General features: G+C 43.0%; 1 protein-coding gene across 7 annotated transcripts in view; it reads right to left on the minus strand.

Moving 5' to 3' along the window:
* Positions 1-19,405, minus strand: part of TMCC1 (transmembrane and coiled-coil domain family 1) — a 109,367-nt gene that overhangs the window by 16,644 nt on the left and 73,318 nt on the right. Inside the window, exon 1 of one of the 7 annotated variants that reach the window (XM_069866042.1) lies at positions 8,283-8,420. The exons of the other annotated variants lie outside the window; for them this stretch is intronic. Coding sequence (XP_069722143.1) covers positions 8,283-8,345 — 63 coding nt within the window. The 5' untranslated portion in view covers positions 8,346-8,420. Of the gene's footprint in view, positions 1-8,282; positions 8,421-19,405 lie in introns of those variants that run through there. 7 annotated transcript variants of the gene reach the window in all.

The following is a 19,405-nucleotide window of genomic DNA, read 5'->3' on the forward strand; positions in this document are numbered from 1 at the left end:
TGTCACAGAACTAATGGGACTTCAACATTACTTTGCAATAAAGAGTTTCTACTGGCTTGTGTATGTGTATGCAGATATTTACTATAAATTACACTACTAGTACACTCTTCCTCCCAGACATGAGCTCTGAGAGAGAAAAATTCTGTAGAAACATTCTCCCCCCCAACTTTTAAAGTCTTCAGCACATGTCCTCGGGTTATCCTCCTGTACCTGTGACAGAAAATAAACCAGAACAGCTAGCGCAGAATAAACCATGTCGAGGTAATTACTTTATAATTACCAGCTGTGTGGTTATTATTCTGGAAAAACAAGCTTCTTTTCCAATTAAAAAGCAAATGGCTGTACAAAGTGCTATTCTGGAACAGAACAAAGATAATTTAAGCAATTTCTCTGTATCAACAAGGCCTTAGAAAATGAAAACTGGGCACAAACCAGGTCCATGGGAGAAGCTAGTGACACATTATTTAAGATGACTGGCATTCTGTCCTGAAAAGATGCTGGTAAGTGAAATACTGTAAATGGTCAATGTTTGTATAAAAATAGGGATTACACCTCAATTAGTCAATCTCCCTTGGAATAAAATTTTCCAGTGTATTGAGTCAGTCCAGATAAAGTGGAGCGGCATGACCTCCTAGCAGGAGGTACACCGAAAACTGCTTTGGCCCTATGCCATGAATCCAATGAAATCACCTGAGGACCTTGCGCTTTGCCCTCCTCAAGATCTTATCAAATTCCTAGCGCTTACAATACTGTCAGGCTTTCCCTCCTGTAAAAGTGTTTCTATGCTATTTACTCTGCAGCTCACGGCCCCAAAAGAACCTATGGCTTTGCCTTTTGGTGTTGCTGAAGATTAAGCAGGACAGTTTTGCTCAAGGTGTTTCACTCCTCTTTTAATACTACTTCAGTGAATGCACATACCACAGAGTCACTCACCAAGACCAATGAGTTTTTTAGAACAAGCAGGGCAGCTGGCTTAAGCAAACAGCAGAATTCAGAGTGAGTCTACCGCAAGATTGCTCAGCTCCTGCTCCCTCCTCCCTTATTTGGAGATTTGTAGTTATGACTGAAAAGCGTCACGTTACTTGGAATAAAAATATATAGGGCAAGGTGAGGCTGAGAATGACAACTGCGGAAAGCAGCCCCGGAAGGCAGCTACCATCAGCATGAAGGAGCTTGGATTAATCACGTTTCCCGGTGACTGAGCACCCCAAGTGGCGGGGAAAACTAATCCTGAAAAAATTCAGAAGGTGTTTTGTTCTGTTTTCCCCCCTGTGCCAAAGGCACTACAGTGACAGCAGCTGGAAAATCCCAGAGACTCATGGCAAGTCGTACGTGTTAGATTTCCTGTTTAGAAACACTCCTCGTTAGCAGCATCGTTAGTGCACAGGAGCAGGGACAGGCACGGTGACACCATGGAGCCAACCATTCCCACTGGGTGAGCAGATGCTCTCCTGCCTCAGGCAGGCACAGGAGTGGAGACCTGCAGTCTCCAATGACAGGTACAAGACAGTTCATTAGGAAGTAAGAGCCCAAATTAATGCTTCACAGGGAATAAAAGTCAGAGATGAGAAAAAAGAAAGTGTCCTTCACATCTGACCATGCCTGCAGAGTTAGGGCATGCGTCTACCTCACAGCCCCCCTCCGCTGGAGCCCCATGAGACTGGGACAGCTTGCCCTGCACCCTGTGGAGCACACGTCCTGTGACCAGCACATCCCGAGACCTCGGGTGACACAGGAGGTACATGGAATGATCTCTGATCCGAGCCATGAAGCGAGGGCCTGACTGCTTGCTCGTTGTATTCCCAGAAGATGCCCTGTATTTATCAGAACTATTAACAGGCTTTGCTACAAACTAAAGCTGGGTGAATGGACCTTGGTAAATTCTCATATTTCCAAAAGACTTACTCCTGTGTATCTGTCAGTGTGGAGTACTGTTTATTATTTTCCATCTAAATGCAAGAAGATGGCAAACTGTACTAAGTAGAAGAATTAGAGAAAGTGTATCTTGATAAAGTTCAGGATCAAGTCACTTTAGATTCAAGAAATGTTGTAAGACGAGATCCAGAAAAGGGCGCTTGAGATTACTTAAAATGCATGATTAGAAAATTAAGCTTTGATTTTCTTGTTTCCACCCTAACATGATCTTGGCAGTATTTCTTATATTGTGGAGTCAAAGGAGGTTTAAGGAGAACACCTTTTACTGCTTTCAGGCAGAAGTGACTTCAACACTAGGACACAAATATCCGTTCAGCAAACCATGTGCGTCACATGAAGCAGAATGAATCTTCAGATGCTGCTGCAGTTTGAACTGAATTGGTAACAACTCTGAATTCACAATAGTTCCATAAGTCCTGCACTTAAAAAGGCAGTCCTGCCTGAAGAGGTATGAAACAGAGAGCCTGACAACCTGTATCTGTAGAAAAGTCACAACTCTTGGTACAGGGACAGAGCTGTTAGCCACAGTGTCTTGTAATTACACTCTATTTTCTCATTCAGTCCAGCGTTTTTTCTCCTTTCTAGTTCAGTATCTGTACAATACAAAAAATGTACGAGGTCGCAGTATCATTATAGATCTGCATTAAACCATGTTTGTACAAAGCCACGCACACCATCCAGGAGGTACAACAAAGTGATGCTCAAACATCACAAACTCCTATGAGGTACCTTCAGTGTATTTGATTAAATGCAATCACAACAGCCAGAGTCACCTCCCTACATGACACCTGCAGCACGTAATTCTTTAAACATCTGAGTCATCGGGGTATCAACCCCACTGCCCTGTGAGCAGACAGCGTGTAGTGTCCCTTCTGGGTCTGATAAAAACAGAGCGCATTGCAAAATTCATTGTGGGTCCCAAAGCAAACAAAAAAAGTAATAGAAATTACTCTGCCTGACCCCCCTGGCTGATGCAATAAGCTATTTATGACCTATGGTTGAGATAGCTTTTTCTAATGGTTTGCTTTTTAAAGGCTGTGGCAGAATCACAGAGCGGCTGAGGTCAGGAGGGACCTCTGGAGGTCACCTGGTCCAACTCCCTGCTCAGGCAGGACCACCAAGGGCCAGCTGCCCAGGACTGCGTCCAGGGGGCTTTTCAGTACGTCCACGAATGGAGATATCCACAAACGTGGATACGTAATGTGTGGGTGTGGAATGTCTGTAATAAAAACTTGGACCTGTAACCCTGTCTGCTGCAACACTGCCACACATTCGACACTATCAACTCTTTGGTTCCTTATTAATTTCAAATTGCATTTTTATATCATTGCAAATCCTGTGTATTAGTACACGTAAGGGAGAATATTTCTGCCCATTCATCTCTAGATTAAATACAGACAAAAGATCCAAATACTGCTGCACTGAACCATCCCTAGAAACACAACAGTCCACTCACACGTGGATTTAAGAATCCACCTTCCCTCAACAAGTACCCACCATGCATACAAGCCCCTGCACTGGGCAACATTCTCCTTGGCTTTACTGCCAAGAAGAGTACAAAACAAAGAACAGGTCCAGTGTGATTCCTCATGACACACTGTGCAGTTATCTTGCAAAATTCTATCGGCTGATTGAATCTTGAGAAACAACAGAGGCTTTGCATTTTAACAGGCTTCCATCTACTTACTCACAGAAACTGCTGGTCATCATTGCCAGCAACGGTTCTGAGCTGTCCCTGTTATGCACCTAAATCCAAATTAAAACCAGAACTGGCTAAGAAAAGAATACAAACAGATAGACAGCTGAAGAAAGTCTTGCTGTGTATTTTTCATAGTGCAGCTTATTGGTTAGATTATAATTGGGGTTTCTTGAAAGAGATAAACAGCCTTTGCCTGTGGGCAATTAATCTGCACAACGGTGGGAAGAACATCCTGCTTTTGGAAAAAAGACACCGTGAGAAAACAAAAATGAAAAATGACCCTGAAAAAAATACAAGAAAAAGTTCCAATACGATCCCTTTGCCTGCCTAACATAACAGCTAGAGCAGGGAACCACCACTGGTAACAGCAAGAGGAAATGGCTTTATACCTTACTCACAGTAGTTACACAATCACGAGTAATGATTAGTCTAACACGCAGATGCTCACGGTACATCTGCCAACCCAGAGCCCCACACGAGGGTCCCTGCATCCCCGCGGGGCCAGCACGTCCGCACTCTGTGGAAACGGGAAGAGATGGCAAATCCCTAACATGGGATGGAAGGGCTAAGTCAGCTACTGCAACAGAGCAATGTTTCACAACCTGCTTGAGTGACTCGCACACAATTTAGTGCTCCCTTTCTTTGGTGAGGATGCCATGCTAAGCAGCTCCTTTCCTAACTCTGTACTGGCAACACAGGGGTTCAGACAGAAGAACTAGCTCCCTGCGGGATGAGGATGCTCCCTGGGGACCAACCCGCATTAGGAATAACCCAGTGATAACGAACTTGGACATGTTTTTATGTTAAGTTCCCAAACCTGGTTCACCGTAAGGCCCCACACGTGTACCAGCAAGACTGCAGGAGCACTGCAGGAGGGAAAAGCGACCTGGGACTGCTTAAGTTGGTGCCACTGTCAAAAGAAGCATAGATCAAACAACGGCCTGAGGTACACACAGAAACCCTGAACCACAACTTGATATCCAGTAAAGCCATCTGCAGTCTGACTCTCCCATGGCCTTGTCACCTAATTCAATATGAAACGGTGATATGACTTCATACGCTGCTTCAAGTTCAGAAACTGAATTTTGCTATAAAGCAACCCGCTGTATTTTCCTCATTATCTGCCAGTGGCAGAAATCCACGAAGACAACCAGCATTTCAACTTCAGTAGCTGCTGGAGGGCAGGGGCATGGTGGAAGATGCTACTGCCACATGACACTGTACTTGCTTTGTCAGAAAGAATTGCCCACGGCATCCGTCACAACCAGCAAAACCTACTCCACAGGGGAGCTTCAGGAAAGTCCCTAAAGGGACACAGTACCGTCGGTGGCCATGGGCATTCCCTGCAGCTTGGTGCTTCTGGCACAGCAGAGCTTGGCAGGCTCCACACCTCCCTCCCGTTTGAATCCACCTGCCTGGGGCACCATGCCTCTCAGGAAGCAAATGCTATCACTTACCAACTGATTAAGTGGTTACTGAAACTACAAAGCTGACTCACACCTTTCCCACCTGCCGTTCATGCACTTACATCAGCCAGAAGCAGTGGGCTGAGGCGAAGAACATCACACAAGCTGTTTTCTTGAATGGGGTGGAGACACGCAGGACAAGGCACCAGCTCTGCCCACAAGCATTTATTTACACCCTAGAGACAGAAGAAGACTGGCAAAACATGGGGTAACATCTCCCTGACGATGACCTCTGTGGCTCCTTCTATTCTGTTTTCAAACCCAATTGCTGCTGAAGACCTTAACTTCTTGACCTCAAACTTCTGAAATCTTGAGAAAAGACATCTGTGAATCCAAAAGAGTAAGGTGTGGCGGTCCAAATCAGCACTGGTTTTCCAAAACTACAGACTAGTCCAGAAGAAAAATCACAGCACTCGTTGAATAACAACGCAATAACACCAACACAATGGGTAAGGCAAGTCCAAGGGAATGAATAAAACAATCTAAATAGAAAAGTAGGAAAGAACTGAATTATACACAAGAATTTGCAGGAACTTGAGTTTTAAGGTGAAAAGGAATTACACAGCAAAAGATACGGCCAAAATAACATTCGTGGATGTTTATTTTAGTAGCTGCAGATTTTTGATCAAGGGGAGACTGCTAATCAGGCCAGAAGTTACAACAATAAGGATAGGAAATGAGGTAAATCGGAAAAAAATTAAGTATAGGAACTGGGAGGAGAGGGTATATTTGGGAACAAGTTTATACACGCTTTTATCAAAAAGCAACTATGTAAAATTACAGGGGTTTTTTTGCCTTGGGTTTCCCCAGTATGTCTGAATCACACATCATTACCTTACACACAAAGTGATTGTTAACGCTTCCCAGAGAGTAGTCTGAGGGGGTTTCAGTGCTTCAAGCTGCTATCTGCTAAATACAAATGAATACGTAAGATGCAATAATAATTTGTAAGTAACAGAGTTTAATTTTCAGATTGCAAGTTAAATTTGACTTGCAAAGCAATGGAGCAAACTGGGTCTGGAGTCTGGGAGAATGCAGGTCTCTGTGCAATCACCGCACGGAACAGCCACATGGAAGAGAGGATTTTCTCCCCCTATTTCAGGAGATTTTTCCCTGTTGACACTTAACATGCAAGTCATCTCCAAGCATTTAGTCTTAAGGGCACCTGTACACGAGCACAGCAACTGCACTTCTACACTTACTTCGGTTCTTGTTGTTTATTTTTAGTTGTACTATTTCCTGCAGGCACAACACAGTGTGTGACTGTAATCAAAGTTCATCCTGGAAGCAGTTGATCCAATCAACAGCTTATACAAAAAGATAAATATTTCAAACCAGCAGGATTCATGTTTCCTGTAAGCATATTTCTTTGTCATTCTTTTACAGCATTTCTTGACATATCATTCCCTTATTTAAAGCCTTTCTAATATAAAATACATGTAGTACATCAGCTAATCTTACACTTGCCAGAAAGCTATGCCATGGAGCTGGCTTCAGAGGTTCCTTTCCTGTTCCAGTGTAGGTTGTTGTTTAGCTCCAAGTGCTGCTGGGTGCTTCTACATTAGCTAAATTCACAAGATTGCTCAAAGTGGCAAACTTAGCTTGTCAAGGACAAGGAGAAGCAATGTAGGCAAGGGCAGTGGCTACAGCACAAGAACATGCATGTTCCTGAGGCTGCACACACACAGCACGTGTGCCATTAGAAACCTGGAAGATGAAAACACTAAACAATGAGACAACAAAGAGAAAGGTGCATTCCAGGGTCAAATACCCAGCAGAGCAAGGCAACAAGGCACTTGTCTAGAAATCCATTGCAAACACTGCATTAACTAAATACTGAAATCACTATGTTGCTTTCAGTATTCTTGTAAAAAGCAAGAAGCCTCACCTAGAACTCCATCTAGAGACCAACCTTACTGCAGCAGCATCTCCACAACACAAGGTGAAAAGCTTCTCAGGCTCCTGACAGCCACACAGACATCTGATTTAGAGAGCCCAGCCCACGGTACCCTCTGCTCACTACTCCCCTCTCCAGCTCTCAAGAGGTGATGTCTTAGTCTGATGATACTCATGTAAAGTATGCAAATCTATAAACTTGGAACATCAAATATAATATACTGTCCTCCACCTTAGCGGTCAGTACCACTTCAGCTCTGCCTTTCTAACAGAGCTACCTGTGTGTCACTTTTGTTGTAGAGACGGATGAATGCAGTAAGGGAAAGTATATGTCCCAATATAGGAGATCCAGATCTTCCCAGTGGAAAACAATGAGTTTATTAAATAAATATGATTAGACATATATGCCTCAAACATAACAGCAACACCATGTAATTTCTCAATCACGTCTTCTGCAGATGATAACAAACCTCAGGCAAACACTCATCTATGGCAAAAGCAAATGGCAAAAAAAAAAATCAGGATCACTTATTTTTCTCCAAACACCGGAGCCACAATGCATTGGAGAGTTAACTGCAACAACTCAAAGCAAAATATCTTCTATTTTGCATTGGAGATCAGAGTGTCAAAGCCCTTACTGTTTCTCTTCAATATTTAATAAATGCGGGGGGTGGGGGGGAAATACAGCTTACTGTTAATTCTGACTTGTGAAAGGGAAATGCCCAGCGACACAGCTAAATGAGACCAAAGAAAAGCACTTATTCATCTCTGAAGGTCACCGACTCCATGGGAAGCAATATGCTCTTACTCTTTTTTTACCTGGAAGAAAAATATGATTCTGCAATTTGTTTACTACTTCCTGAAAATACATTTTGCACAGCTAAAACGGCAAACCAGGAGGTTAAAGAGCCACCAATCCAAACTTCTCTCTCTGACATGGGTATGCATGTTAGTAGCCCCTTCTTTCATCGTTCATCATGTCATAAAAGCCAAACTCCAAAACAGCAAGACCGGAACCCTCCCCCCAAAGCAGCACCATGTTTGATCTTGTTTATAGATTGCAACACTCACTCAGACAGGAACCTTTTTCATACTTCCCAGCTTCTGAAGTGAAGAAAAGCTATATAAAAAACCAACCACAGAAATTCAACAGCAGTGCCTGGAGGAAAACGCAGCATATCCAAGGCTGATGCTACGAAACGAGGTCAAGTTCTACTGGAGATTTAAATAAAACAGCCAAATAAGATAACAAATGCTGTTCTAGTGATGCTTCACAATCTTCTCACCTTCACAGGCTCACAGAAGTCCCTTTCACAGCACACGCAGGTACAGCAGCACCACATAAACATCACCGCGTGGCCATCTGCAGCCCTGGCCCCAGCGCTCGGTACTGCTCGGGCAGGCTCCCGCACTGCCTACCCCGCTCCATCCATCTGCCAGACTGGGAGGGCTCTGGGCACTCGCTGTACAAACAGAGCGCCGCTGCCAAAACAAGCATCGCTGTGTGCAGGGCTCCTGTGCTGCTGATGCAAACCAACGGTTATGCTCAGAGCTCGCAGGCGGGCTGTGCACCTCTCCTTCAGCTGGGAGTCTCTGCTTCAGACCCAGAAAAGGGCCAGGACTGCAGGATTTAAAGCTACAGGGCTTTCCATTCTGCGTCTGACGTATGACACTATTTTTAAAACTGCACCTTTGAGCCAAAAAATTGTACAAGATGACAGACAAGCTGGGAGCAAATCGGTAAAATCAAGGCGACCTACATGTTCCCCAGTGCACACAAACAACAGACTCGGAAGCAAGATCCAAATGGAATTAAAAACAAAGATATGCACAGCAGGACATACATCCACCTATAGACTATATGTTGTGTTGACAGCACCGCTGAAACACTGCTACTGAAAAATCGCTAAGTAAAATTTTCAGAAGATTAGTGTGATCTCACGGAAGGCCAAAACTCTATTTAGAAAGTAGTTGTCACTTGAGGGCTTGGGTACAAAACAGAGCCAGCAACAGCATCAGAACCACAGCCGCCACTGGTGCAAGAAAAAACCTCACCAGCTCTTAACCACTACCCTTGACCTCCTTTGTCAAAGAAAAGGTGTTTTACTACAATACTGAGAAGATGTAAAGCGAAGGCTCAACATTCTGTTTGTGACAGCTCTGACCCACAGCACCTTTTGCCATCAAACCCTGCTCCCAAGCCTAAAATGCCAGGAAGCACCAAAGCCGAGAGAACCAAAGCAGACTTTTAGAAGCTTCCTACAGCGTTAGCCATGCAGCACACTTGCAGTCACCATAGGTACAAGGACATAGCTTTCCATGTTCTCCGTCTGTCCCTTCAAGCCAATGACTCTTAGAGACTCTGACAGACGTACAGTAGCTGGGTTTGGGTAGGTCTGGGGTTTGTTTTAAATCATTTTCTTAACTTGCAGTAATGCACAGGTAGTGTGAAGAAATTCTGCACTGAAATGTGAATTGATAAAACACAAATTTCAGCAATATCATAGAGGAGAAAACTCTGGACTGATACAAAATGTGGGCAATGTGGAAGGAAATATTCTTAAGAGCAAAATTCAGTTTTCATTAGGAAAAGAGAAAAAAAGAAGAATTAAAACTTGAAAATTGTACTGTAGGAACCAGGATTAGAGGAAAAACAGCTAAAACCCCCATTGTCTTAAATTATACTGGCATGTCAGATGGCATTTCTGGAAAAGCATTATGATGAAAGAACAAGTATATTGTAAGGGGCATTTAGAACAGGAATTGAGAATGAAAACATTGCACAGAAAAAGAACAATAAAGTCCGATTCACGCAGAAGACAAGCCACGTTGGTGCGGGGATATTAAAAGATACATCCACAAAAGCATTTTGTGATGTTACAGAACAGAACAAGAAGGGCAAAGGATGAAGGGAAAGCAAATGGCAAGGTGGCAATCACAACAGTTCGTGGTGCAATTCTGCAATGGGGCTGCATACAGTCACCCAGCTGTAATCCATGCCCCCCCTCCAGGATAGAGCAGGTTCTGCAGTGAGAGTTCACCATCACTTCCCCAGCAGGAGCACTGAGCAACAAGTACCAGCACTGCTGTATCAGTAACACCCGCTCCAACCCCACTCTGTAGTGCATCGCTACAATGTTAAGTTGCCTCAAAACCATTCCTTGTTCAGCAGGTCTGTGCATTAGGTAAAGGCATCCCAGGAAACACTACTGGGGCAGAAATGTGCACAGAACACCATAAAATAAAAGCAATATACCATATATTACCATATACGCAAAATTGCAATGTAGTGCCGTGAAAGGTATTGCAAAACCCAGAAATTACGGGAACTCTAATTCAACTGACGATTGTGTTACTGTTTCTCTGCGTGTATTCTCAGGAATAAATGGTAAGAGAGTATCTAAAAATGTATTGCCTTATGGGGATATTAGATATTGAGATTCTCTGATCCTGAGAGCACTGCTCTAACAGGTGGCACACAGAATTCAATCTACCAAAGCTGCTATAATGAAGGCTTTTGACCAGAGATGTTGGTACTGATCACTGACCTAGGCCAAATGAGGACCCACCCCACATCTGCAAATCCTTTGAGTCACCTAGGGCATGCAGAAGAGCTTTTACAACAATGCACTGCGTGGCATTGCACAGCTGCCAGGTAACTTCTGACTTGATCAGCTGTGCTGCAGAAGCAAGAACCAGGCCAAAAGGCACCCACCCTGTTGCAAGAGGCTAGTGAGAAATCTCTGCTAAAACACTGCCCAGGCTAAATACATAAATGGAAACAATTTCTATACTTGTGCTAGCTCAGGGCTTGCCCTAGGTTTTGTGCTGCAATCCAATACAACGACAAGAATTTTTTTTTTTTTTTAAAAAAGGGTCATAATTCACTTATTAAAGGAACCGTTTTATGTTCTTACAGCAGATTTCACTCTCAAAAAACAGTATCTACAGTGAACCCTCCCGGATTTCTAAGACCTTTCACCTATTAATAATAGCAGATCCCATCTAACAGAGCTGAAAGAGAGGTGAAACTTCTAGTACAGAACGCCACCAGCCTCATTTAGGAAGCAGTTTATGTAGGGTACAACTGAGCTTGATTCACAGGAATTCTACTACTAAACAAACAATTTCACCACATAACACAACAAACAAATCAATGAAAATACATTAACTAAAGCTCACTATTCTACCTAATCCAACCATACAGCCTTCATGAGCTTTACAGAGCAATAAAAGGAAAACCAACCTACCAGGCTGAACATCACCTCCATGACGGGAAATCAGCCTCGCTCCCCAAAGAGGAACACATGTTTTCTTCAGTAAGTTTTGTTAACACTCCCAAACTGCAGAAACACTGCACTGATGTTCCCTGCTGTTAAAAGTAGACTTCTATGCCCATAACGAAATAGAAACATCATTAAAAAAAAAGCACCAACAGCTACTCTTCTGTGCAAATGAAATTCAGCCAACTCTGGCAATCCTGCCTGAGCAAGTCTCACTGCTGCAACAACTGTGGTCTTGCCTCCTAAAGCCTTGCCCAGCAGAAGCTGATGACCACCACAGCAGAGGCCAGATGATGGGATCAAGCCTCGGTAACGTGGGGGGACACAGGTGTTCCCAGGTGTCCAAGCCAAGAAAAGAAAAAGCCTCATAAATGGAGACAGCACTGAGGAGGGCAGAGAGAGGATCCAGGCTCCAAGCACCCACGCTTGCACACAGCCTCTTGTTGCTTCAGGTGGTCTCCTCACACTTTCCCTTGGCCTCCAGGAGCGAGTTCCTCAGCTATAGCAGCAGCAAGGGAGGTGCAGCGACAGGTAGCTTGTTTCCATTCCACAGCATTTCTTTCCTAAAGTTACTTAGTAAAACTGGAGAGAGGAGGGATTGGGAGGGGAAGGCAAATGAGCTTTGATGCAGCTTAAAAACTTACGGAGATTAGATGCTCATATGACCCCTATAACAAGATGAGAACTCTTTCCAAGACCCCTTAAATCCAAGAAGTTTAGGGAAAAAAAATACAGCAGGAGCTAGAACCATACATCTGGGGAAATATGAATGCTGCCAAATATTAAGTAATACAAAACACAGAATTATAGAATCACTAGGTTGGAAAGGACCCACGGGATCATCGAATCCAACCATTCCTATCAATCACTAAACTATGCCCCTCAGCATCTCATCCACCTGTTACATGAAGTGAGAGAGAGAGAAACTGGTGGGAAATGCAGGAACTGAGTTGCGACCATTTCTCCACTGAGCCATTTCGTACAGTGGTGCTTAGACTGGGAAGAAAAGGTGACCTCCATGCCCTATCCACTCTAGAGCGCATCATACAGGTGAAATGCCTTTTTTGAACACCTGAATTGCACATCCAAGTGATGGGAAGAGAAGCCAGTGTTAGCAAACTCCTCATTGCAAAAACTGAGCAGCACATGCTGCATCACTGGAATTGGGAAAATGAGGACATGGAAGTAACAGCTACAGGAAGACAAAACCCTGAAACTGAAGCAGCAGAGGAGTCTAAAAAGGCAGACTATAATTACCAGGAGAAAACTGGGCCAGCACCACAGCAGGAGATCCTTGATTTAGCTCCAAGTTCTCAACAGACATAAGGAGTGGAGGGGTCAGGACCAGGGCTGGGCAGCACAGGGGCACAGCCGTGCACAGGCTACCCCTGCCACTCTGGGATCCACACACAGCCCTGCTGCAGGATTAACCTGCTCGCTGCTGAAACTCAGTGTTCAGGAGAGCACGGCTGAGCGTACAGCAGGGCACCAGGTGTGCCTGTGGCAGCATCGCAGGGGAGCTGGGGCCCACAGTGCTGAGAGTACGTTAAGAGAAGAACTGGATTCACAGTTTGCTAGTTAAAGTGACACCTATAATAGAACTGTGTCCTGTCAAGCCTGGGACACGGCTGTTTCTAAAGCTTTATGGTTCATCTTTATAAACTCCATTACTCACTTATGAGCCCAGTGCAGGTACAGACACCGGGATACCAGGTAGCACTGATCCACAGCATAAGTAACTGGGAAAAACAAGCATGTGCTCAATGCCTGCTACTGCTAAAACCACATCCTTATCAGAGCTTATGCTGGCACTGCCTTCCCATGCAGGAGAAACTGCATCGCTCCACTTAATACAAAGTTACATAAAGCTGGAGCTGGCTATTGGGGTAAACGGAGAATGAGCTCTGAATTCAGCAGGTACAAACCAGAAACTTCAGTAATCTGTGGCAAAGTAAATCCAGTAATGATTGGAATACCTGTTCAGACACAGGCTTTATAACAGTGCAGGTCCTCAACTTCCAGGTATGCAAGGGCTCCTGCAAAAGAACTACTGTCTTGTTACACATCTGGAAATATTTCACACTTCCAGGTGTAGTTAGAAAGATGGAGAACTTTGAGTTAGCAACATCAGGGAAAAATTTCTACCTCCTACAGTCCTTGAAGGGGGCATCTGAACAGGGGTACAGCTCACAAATCCTGAATGTTGATTATAAAGCCAGCTGAGGAACTTGCTTCTGTCACTGCATCAGCCCCAGTAGTTTCAAGACTAAACCTTCAAATAAAAAATCTCTTCTAAATGTAACCATTAATCAGCCATTTGCATATGCATGATGCGGCTTCAGCCCTCCTCTCCACGGAAAGTGGAATTACACAGTTGTGTAGGATGAAAGAGCAGATGTAGCTGAAGGCGGAAAGCCGGCCACTGGAGGAGGCACGCTCCACGGGGAAACGCTACATACACTGCCCCGTGCACAGCGAGCTCCAGACAACTAACTAGTCATCACCAGCAGGCAGGGGCGGAAGGAGATGAGCAAGCAGAACCCAAGGGTGTGTATGTATGTGTAGATATATATGCATAATCATGAAGGAAGAGAAGCGGGTGCACACAAGTGCACACAGGAGGAGAAGGAAGGAAGGGGAGAAGGAAAGGCACAAAAGATTATTAAAACCTTAAGATAGAAGGACTTGCCTGGCAGCCTGCACATTTTAAACAAGTATTACAAGCTTATACACAGATGCGTATGCTACATTTTCCTTTTCTAAACTCTTGATATTCACAGGACTGATAGCTTTTTATGTTACATCAATTTCTTCATCGTGTAAGTTCTGTGCCTGACTAAATCTGTTGTCGTACACTGTAAATACTTTTTCATATCCAAGCTAAACATGAGTATTTATCAAAACACGTGAACTGCACAGTGTATACATTAGTTTTACCCACCTGCAACTGTAAACCAGTAAAATAATTGCAAATGTTGTCATAGCTTTCAAATTAATAATCCATATTGTCTAGTGTGCTTTTTTCTGCCAGTTCAGCTGAAGGGGTACGTGTCAGCATGGAGCGCACGGACTAAAACCAAAGCTCATCAAAAGCAGCAAATGCTGCCAGAGTTCAACTGGGACCGCGCATTCAACATCAGTCAACTCATTTTCAGGACCTGAGAAAGAAAACATTCTTTCTAAAGTCCAAAGAATTCATAATTCTCCTGATCTGCTTGAAACATAACAGGCTCTGCTTTCTTCTGAGTAAACTAGGAAATCCCCCCTATATAAATCCAAAATGACTCTATTTTTATACAAGGACTACAAAATGCCTGCTTTAGAGACTACCAAAAGATCACTTCAGCTCCAAAGGACTCTGTTTAGACAGACAGCAGGCAGGAAGATGGTGAAGCAGTTTAAATCCTTAACCAAAACATGGGCTCCCTAAAAACACAGATCTTCAGGAGCTACATTGCACCTCTTATTAACACTGCAAATCTTATTCTTGATATGGCACTAGAATCTATCAATAAAAAATGTCATCCTCCTTCCCTTTTCATCACTTTGTTCCTGAAGAACAGTTCGGTTTTGTGGCTTTTGCCAACTAAAGGTTAAGTGGAAGAGTATCTACATAGTTACTTAATTTACAATATTTGGCTTAAGTAAATATAGAGAAGAGCTAAATGACCTGCTACCATAAAGCCTTAAAACGAACATAGATTACTTAAAATTTAAAGCCTTGAGATTTGCTTTTATTGACTAGAACTTTATGTAGCCAGTGAAGAGTTAATAATCAAATGCTACTCCTGGATCAATAGTCTCGGTGATATGAGGTATCTTGCATAAGGCTTTCTGATTAATTATAAGGCGATTACCAAGTTTCTGCACAGCTGCAAGAAGACCCAACGACAGATACCTGGGCTTGACCCATATTAACCCCCAAAATTGAAAGCCAACAGTCTGTTCCTATGATTACTCCCAGGGACAAGGGCTAAAGCCATCCTAACATTCTTGCTGGCATATATAAATTACAAAATTGTGTGTGATTAGAAAAGCTGCAATAACCTAATGGCATAAGGTACCACTTGGATCAGAAGCACTTTAAGCTAATGCATTATTTAACATTTACCTTCTAATTTAAGCTCCTAGACTTCAAAGTCACTGCATAGAACTGGAGCTACCCTCTGCACATACCCACCGGGATAAAGTTTTTAGTTTTGACTATATTTGTCTTTTTCAGAATTCACTCAAAGGATGCTCCGTACAGGACTTGCTTCCCTTGTTAGTGTTCACAGCTTCCTGCCCCAGTTTTAACCATCCTAAGAAAAACAGCTCTTCCTTACCAAACATGACTTTCCAGAAGCATTCACACTGTTTCTACTAGCACTTAATAAAGGAGAGAGAGGTTAGTCCATAAATACTGCACCCTGTAGCCCTGATGTGAAGCACGGCTGTATTGGTGGTGCTTTTTACAACCCGTTTAGCAATACCACCCCCCTGCATCTTGAGGAAGAGATCATGGCAGGCTGTGGTGATGCAGCTCGACACTGAAGTACTACCAAATGGCAATCCCTAGCCAGAGTTGTTATTAGCCAGTAGATGGCTCCATGAACTAGGCTAGAGAGTAAACTGGTGCATGGATCATCCTTCAGGAGGCTATCAACTTCAAGGACATTTTCCAATGGCATTTTCCTGATTATTGCTGCATCAAACCAACAGTAATGATGAGAGGAATCTGGTTGCTGCCTGACCAATTGCTACCAGACCAGTTTTGCATACACAGTTAAAATGATGCCCCTTTAGAAAAGGGGTTCTCAACACTTATAACCTCATGTGGACATATTTCAAGAGGTTTTTGCTGAGGTTGTCTATTCCAACTATCCATGTTATGATCCAAAACCTTGCTTGACACCAAGTTGTTAGTACTGATTAAGGTCCACTTCCAATTAAGTGGACTTTTAAAGCCTTCCATGCAAAGGATATGCAAAACTGCACTAAAACCCATTAAAACAAAAGAGTTCTTGGTGCAGAAAAAATTTCTAGCTTGGCAGTATAGAACCAAGTCAGAAGTTTGCTGGTCTGGAATGGAAATGGCCGATTGACTTACTTTCTTCTTGGTCATGAGAAACCAATTGTCCACCCTTCTTGGCGTATACGTGCCATAAGTGAAGCCCAGTCCTGCCCAGCTACAGGCTCTGTTTTCACCCTCGTCCACACCTGCATGCCTGTTGCTGCACTGCTGAGGAAACCAAATGGCTTCTATGAGAAAAACATCTGGAGATTTGGAGTCAAATTGACCAAGAGTTGACCCAGGCAGTGACTGGACAAAGCAGCCCTTTGACACCGCCCTGTAGGTCTCCACACTCAGAGTCCAACATCTGCAGCTCCAAGAGTCAAATCGTATCTTCTCCTGCGTCCCTGGCTGCACTGATCCAAGAGTAAAATTCATCCAGGAATGACTACCGAGCTGTGCCTGCAAACAAGAGAAGCTGTGCCTCCAGAACTACTCCTTTTCTCACCTGAAGGTAACAGGAGATCAGGAGTGAAGTACCTGGCTGCTAACGAGATACAGCACTTAGTTTTGAGGGCACCTTATGTCAGTATTCCCTGTCTCCAAGAAACCACAACAGGTTGTCACTTGCATTCCATGATTGAGACTACAAAGTGTCTTTACAACATCATTCATTTTGTGCATATCTGCTTTCACAGCTCTGGTATTCCCCCAACAGAACCAAACGTAAAATTTCAGCATTCACAGTCCAGTTCTAATTTTAGACACAGCCTAAGATGTAATTAATACACCTGATTAGTAAATGGGTGATGGTCTTGAATGGGTTTTGCTTTTTCTTTTTTTTTTTTTAATAAGCAATGAATCAGTTAACCTCTTGGAAATCTGCATATTGAAAATATTCTCCTTCCTTCTGACATGGTAAAATCCAAAATATAGACCTTTAGCATACTATGCAACATCACTCCGGTTCTGCAGAAACCACAATCAAGGCAAAATGCCCAGTCTGCGTAAAGGATTAAGTTTACCAATAAACTGCAACCTAAAAGATTGCATAGAGATGAAATGGAGAGGTTCCAAGTAGGCTCGGTGTTTCATTTCTCAACACTGCTGGCATGAACATCACCGCAGTGTCTAATATAACTCTTACTGATACAGAATACACCCACCTCCCAGTAAAAGAATTTCTTTTAGTCTCACCACTATGCTCTCCCCAATAACAACTTGGAAAGGCAAGTAGCTGTGGTTGAAATTGCTTTCATCTACTTTAAACAAAATTTCACTTGTCAGCTTTCAGTTTTACTGGTTATTTTATATTGATTATTTCTGGTTATCACAGTGATACAGATTTCTGAACTACCAAACTTTAGCCTCTCCCATATTGTGCTTTTTAAAAAATAAGGAAAAAAAAAAAGCCCTAAAACACCCCAAATACCCCAACATACAACAAAATCAGCACTCTCACAAAAAACATCTTCTCATCTTTCAGCAACTGCCTCAGCGGTTTAGCTTTTTCCATTCAGCGACATGACTTTCCTTAGAGTGTCATCAAAGAGCCCGTGTTGACACACTGCGTCGCTCTGTTTTAATTAGTTTTTGGAAACATGACTTGTCTTGGCCACCATAATTGCAAGGGAGGATGCATTCGCCTGAACCTAAAATCTGTAGATCAAGATTTAAGATTTTGTTCCTACCTTGCAGCAAGCTTAAAGCATGTGACGTACAGGTTACTACAGCTTAACTGACAGACACAACTCAATAATATATCCAAGGTCTCACACTCATTAAAATGGCTTGGATACAATTAATTTGATAGCTCTCCTGTCAGCTCAAAAGTGAAAGAAAGTCAGAACATGCTTCTTGATTTCTAAAGGAGTTTCATGTCCACCGTCATTTACAACTGTACTTTCTCTAGAAAGCAGTATGCTGTGCTTTTCTTTGTTTCTATTTGGTTGCTTTGGAATTCCATTCTGTTGTGACAGAAGATGAAAGTCACAGCATAACTGAAAACTGAAGCTATATTTGGAACTTGCAGAACATCTACAAAAATCCTAAAACCAGAAAAAACCCCAATGAAACTCACTGATAGCAGCACATAAAATCCAGCAAGTCCTTCTACCAGGCTTGCATAATAGGATTTATGTAGTAAACACATAAGCTACATAGTTAGAACTAGTAACGTCACAACAGTCTGGCTGTGGAGGAAAGGAGCTTCCACAAACCATAAATAAGATGTGAATACACTCTAGAGAAGGCTCCCTTATTCCAGAATACAAAACCAGGACGTGAATGCAAACTGCAAAGAGGATGAACTTGGACAAAAGAAAACGGTGCTGCTCTTGCAGGTTTTCAAGTGAGTATTGAACAAAGTAAGGATTTGGTTTCTTAGAGCACATGCTCTGCGTTCATGACATGCAAGAGGCTGCCCAAGTCAGTGGCTGGCACACAACAATCCATATTTATTCCTTTCTTTAAGGGACAAAACAATAATTAGAGCAACTTCATTGATCAGTCCAAAAGTCATGAGCTCTGGTAATCTTTTTTCTTGGTGATCTTATCCAGAAGCTTACAAAATCACATCACACCAGACCACTGTATGTGGGCAGAGAGCCGTGCAATGATCAAATGCTCTCAAGATGTGTTCAAGCCCAACTCACTGACAGAAAGTTGGAAATTCTGTCCCTTCTCACAGACTACACAGGCAGTGGGCTGTCACTATCAGAGGAACCAGCATTTGTAAGTATTTTCAGGTTATTTTTTCTCTTCTCCATCAGTCTTCCCCAAATCAGCATCCCCTTCCTTTACAAATAAGTAATGGTCTACAGGTTATACCATATGTGACCTTAAATCCAAATAGATGCATTATTGATGGAGAAGAAACAGCTAAATTGATGTTGTCTTTGGAATGGAGTTCCTCATAAAGGAAGAAGTATTTGCTTTTACATTTCTCTAAGTTATTTGATTAAAAATCTTGTAACACTACAGACTGCTCAGGAAGGCACCACTGTCTTTAACCTTTTCTTACTGTGATTTGTCTCTCACGTTACACCCAATGCCAGTACTGATTTCTGGGGTTTCTTTATGCATTTGGACACCTTACGAATGTATTGTTTCTGTCTGTCCTTTTAGACAACAT

Source organism: Phaenicophaeus curvirostris, chromosome 11, assembly GCF_032191515.1.
Source record: "Phaenicophaeus curvirostris isolate KB17595 chromosome 11, BPBGC_Pcur_1.0, whole genome shotgun sequence".
In the NCBI taxonomy this organism is placed as follows: Eukaryota; Metazoa; Chordata; class Aves; order Cuculiformes; family Cuculidae; genus Phaenicophaeus; species Phaenicophaeus curvirostris.